This window comes from Micropterus dolomieu, linkage group LG23 (genome assembly GCF_021292245.1).
Source record: "Micropterus dolomieu isolate WLL.071019.BEF.003 ecotype Adirondacks linkage group LG23, ASM2129224v1, whole genome shotgun sequence".
NCBI classification, from domain to species: domain Eukaryota; kingdom Metazoa; phylum Chordata; class Actinopteri; order Centrarchiformes; family Centrarchidae; genus Micropterus; species Micropterus dolomieu.
In genome coordinates this window covers 3895945-3900495 of record NC_060172.1, presented here as the reverse complement: position 1 = coordinate 3900495, position 4551 = coordinate 3895945, and the positions used below count along the sequence as shown (strand labels likewise).

General features: G+C 43.9%; 1 protein-coding gene across 1 annotated transcript in view; it reads left to right on the top strand.

The window, feature by feature from the left end:
* Positions 1-1944: 1944 nt before the first annotated feature.
* tmprss15 (transmembrane serine protease 15) overlaps positions 1945-4551 on the top strand; it is a 28547-nt gene continuing 25940 nt past the window's right edge. Inside the window, exons 1-4 of the mRNA XM_046038749.1 lie at positions 1945-2337; positions 2419-2543; positions 3067-3134; positions 3292-3434. Of these exons, the coding sequence (XP_045894705.1) occupies positions 2229-2337; positions 2419-2543; positions 3067-3134; positions 3292-3434 (445 nt within the window). The 5' untranslated portion in view covers positions 1945-2228. The remainder of the gene's footprint in view (positions 2338-2418; positions 2544-3066; positions 3135-3291; positions 3435-4551) is intronic.

Sequence of the window (4551 nt, the reverse complement as noted above, 5' to 3'; positions counted from 1 at the left end):
TCACTGTGTTTCAAGATGTTTCACAATGTTTCACTGTGTGTCAAGATGTTTCACAATGTTTCACTGTGTTTCAAGATGTTTCAGAATGTTTCACTGTGTGTCAAGATGTTTCACAATGATTCACTGTGTTTCACAATGTTTGACTGTGTTTCACAATGTTTGACTGTGTTTCAAGATGATTCACAATGATTCACTGTGTTTCACAGTGTTTCAAGATGTTTCACAATGTTTCACTGTATCCATGTCCTGCTGTGAAACCAGTTCTTAACAAGAAGATTTAGAACTCCATGGAGGTCTGACGTCTGATTTAAGTGTTGTTTTTTTTAGTATAATGGAGGAAAAGGAGAACAGGTTGGCTGGTCGGGTGGAACTCGTCACCTGTCAGGTGCGTGCAGAGGGGGCGGGGCCACAGTAAAGCAGATTACCTTACAGGTTTACTGCTGCCGGACTTTAGATTCTGATAAACTAGGTGAGCTCGTAAATGTGACATCATTAATCTTTATTGAACAGTTGGGTAGGCGACATTTGATCCGCTTGTTTTTTAACTATTGATTATTGAGATTTATTTAAAGTTTGATTGGCAGCTCTGACAGGTCGTCACTCAGACTCTGATTCTTCTTAAATCATCACAAAGATCATTAAACACTTTATTTGATATTTAATTAATCATTTAATCATTTAAATCAATCTAATAATAATAATCTTGTAACCAATAGTTTCTTAATATTTTAATCAGCATGACGACAGAGTGATGTTTTCATTTCAAAGTAGAATAAATCTCTTTCAGGATATTTTCTAATATAAATATTGGGTCAACAATATTCGACTCTGCAGAGACAGTGTTAATGATTATTAGCTGCTTTATTGATAATGAGTCAGCTCAATAAAAGCTGATCACAGATCAGATTCAGAGTCTCGGAGGACAACAGTCAGTTTGTGACTTCAGATTTAACCAAACAGACCTGACGTCTGCTGCAGGTGTACTAACTCAGGTGAGTCTGGTTCTTTTTCTTCCCTGAAGGTCCGATCACGTCTGATGTTCTTTTTCTAATTTGAACTTGTTTGAATATTTCATTCTTTAGAAAGTGATTACTTTTCAGACTATTGATTATAGAAACACTAATGAGGTTGGTGTCTGTTGGAGTGGAAATAAATCTGGGTTAAAGGACGACATCACAGAACATTCGGGTTCAGATGAACTCTGGAACCGGGTTCCTTTCTGTATTGGTTCTGTTCATTCTGGACTGAACAAGTCAGAACATGTTCCTGATCCACAGTCCTCCTCCTGTGGACCAGTATAGTCTAAAGATTAAGTTTATCTGATATTAATCTGAAATTATCTATCAGATTAGTCTGACATTCTAACGTTAATCTAAGGTTAATCTGAAGTTATTGTGAAGATAATCTGACATTAATCTGAGGTAAGGTTGTACACCTGCAGCAGCCTGATGTGCATTGCTTTGTGGGTAAAAGTGGATCCTGTACGGAACAGGGATCCAGAGAAGAGGTCTTAGTGTAGTGGTGATGTGAGACCGTTTATCGATTACCTGCAGGCGACCACGAGCAGACACGCTAAGTGGGGAGAACAGTAGCTTGTCCAAACATCTAGTTCAGCTGTTGAGACTACAGATCTCAGTTTATGGAGATTTATCTGATAGTGTTTAGACAGTGTAGGAGCCCAGATAATCCAGAGGCATCCCTGGGTTTGAAAGAAAGACTTGGATGTCGTTGGCATATCTACGATCTGTTCGAACGGCAGCAGACATAAAGAGAATAACAGGGGCCCCAGGACCGAGCCCTGGGGGACACCACAGGAAACAGACTCCAATAGAGACAGGATGTAAACCAGTCTAATCCTGAGGCCCCCAGGCCACCTCTTATCAGGAGACGATGGTCTGTTGTCTGAAACGTAGAGCTGAGGTCTGGAAGTACCAGCACAGAGCACTCACCTGCATCAGAGAACATTAGTGGTCGTTAGAGACCAGAGCCGTCTCAGTACAAGGCTGTAAACCCTGACAGAAAGCGTGCTTGGAACAGGAAGGGAATCCTCCTGTAGAGAACGGGTGACGACAGCTAGTAGAGCGAGGCCAGAGAAAGGCAACACTTTATAAACCAGAGAAGATGGTCCTGAGGGCTAAAGGAGAGCTCCGACAGACATCAGCTCACCAACAGAGAAGGTAAAGAACATTGTAACACTTTATGTGGATGGTCCGCCTGCAGCTGTCGGGATGAAACGCCTGTCGTCTCTGGAGCTTCTCCTCACCTGCGTGTCCTCTCTTCTTCTGGTCTGTTGTGTCGGACTGATCGTGGTTTCCTGGATCAGCCTGAAGCCTGAAGGTAAATGCAGACTCTGGGTTTGAAGAGCTGAATAGGTGTCAGCAGATTTTATTGTGATGTTGTTGTTGTTTGTGTGCCGAGGCGGCGAGGAGCCAGCGGTGCTGACGGCTCGGATGGTGATCACGCAGGGAGCCGTTTTCTCCGAAGAGCTGAACAACTCCAGCAGTCTGCTCTTTAAAGCTCTGGCCTTCGACGTCCAAACCCTGGTGAGACCACAGGCTTTTATTTTGAAAGTAACAGGTAGCTTTAACCCCCAACCTGTACGAGAGCACGGTGTTGGTGGATTCGGGTCCAAAGCTTCACCTCTTACTGCAAAGTATTTCACTTTTTAACAAAAAGTATGTACCGTAAAGTACACCCTATAAAGTATACCGGCCAAGTACATAAGCTTAAAGTACGTACCATAAAGTACACACTATAAAGTATACCAGCCAAGTACCTAAACTAAAAGTACGTACCATAAAGTACACACTACAAAGTATACCGGCCAAGTACCTAAACTAAAAGTACGTACCATAAAGTACACACTATGAAGTATACCTGTCAAGTACCTAACCTAAAAGTACGTACTATAAAGTACACCGTATACTTCATAGGGGGTACACACCAAGGCATACACTGTGCTCTGTAAGTTTGATCAGTAGTGATCTGCTCAGTGTTGCCAGGTGTGAGTGACAGTCTGTCTGCAGGTGTCCCCTGATCACTTTCTGACCTCTGATTGGTTGACAGGTGTCTGAGGCGTTCAGTCACAGCGAGCTCAGACGTCTCTTCAAGTCCTGTCAGGTTTTATACTTCAGGTCAGATACCGGATCAATCGCTCACTGATCAGTGATGATTAACTAATCAGCAGCAGATTGTCTGATTCAAACTCATTGATCACAAGCTGATAAAACACGTTGATCTGAACAGATTCAGTATCGGACTTTTGAATTTTATTGATCTGTGTGTCCTCAGTCGGGGCAGTGTGGCGGTGACCTTTGACCTCTGGTTCAATCAGATGATTGATGTGAAGGAGGCGGAGCAGCAGCTGGCGGCGGGGCTTCAGGAAGTCGGGTCTACGGGATTGGTGATCGACATAAGCCGCATCCAGATTACAGGTGATGCTGCGAGGTCACAGGGGACGCTGTGAGATCACAGATGACGCTGTGAGGTCACAGGGGACGCTGTGGCAGTGCTTCCCAATTGTTTGAATGCAACATTATTTGGAGTTTGGAGATGCAGCAACGGAGCAGTCTCTGCTGTTCTAATGTGAACCATCGAGTCCAGAAACTGGTTTCTGTTAAGCTAATGGGAACCATCGAGTCCAGAAACCGGTTTCTGTTCAGTCTAATGTGAACCATCGAGTCCAGAAACCGGTTTCTGCTAGGCTAATGGGAACCATCGAGTCCAGAAACTGGTTTCTGTCCAGTCTAATGTGAACCATCGAGTCCAGAAACCAGTGTCTGTTAAGCAAATGTGAACCATCGAGTCCAGAAAACACTTTCTGTTCAGTCTAATGTGAACCATCGAGTCCAGAAACCGGTTTCTGCTAGGCTAATGGGAACCATCGAGTCCAGAAACTGGTTTCTGTCCAGTCTAATGTGAACCATCGAGTCCAGAAACCAGTGTCTGTTAAGCTAATGTGAACCATCGAGTCCAGAAAACACTTTCTGTTCAGTCTAATGTGAACCATCGAGTCCAGAAACCGGTTTCTGCTAGGCTAATGGGAACCATCGAGTCCAGAAACTGGTTTCTGTCCAGTCTAATGTGAACCATCGAGTCCAGAAACCAGTGTCTGTTAAGCTAATGTGAACCATCGAGTCCAGAAAACACTTTCTGTTCAGTCTAATGTGAACCATCGAGTCCAGAAACCGGTTTCTGCTAGGCTAATGGGAACCATCGAGTCCAGAAACTGGTTTCTGTCCAGTCTAATGTGAACCATCGAGTCCAGAAACCAGTGTCTGTTAAGCTAATGTGAACCATCGAGTCCAGAAAACACTTTCTGTTCAGTCTAATGTGAACCATCGAGTCCAGAAACCGGTTTCTGCTAGGCTAATGGGAACCATCGAGTCCAGAAACTGGTTTCTGTCCAGTCTAATGTGAACCATCGAGTCCAGAAACCAGTGTCTGTTAAGCTAATGTGAACCATCGAGTCCAGAAAACACTTTCTGTTCAGTCTAATGTGAACCATCGAGTCCAGAAACCGGTTTCTGCTAGGCTAATGGGAACCATCGA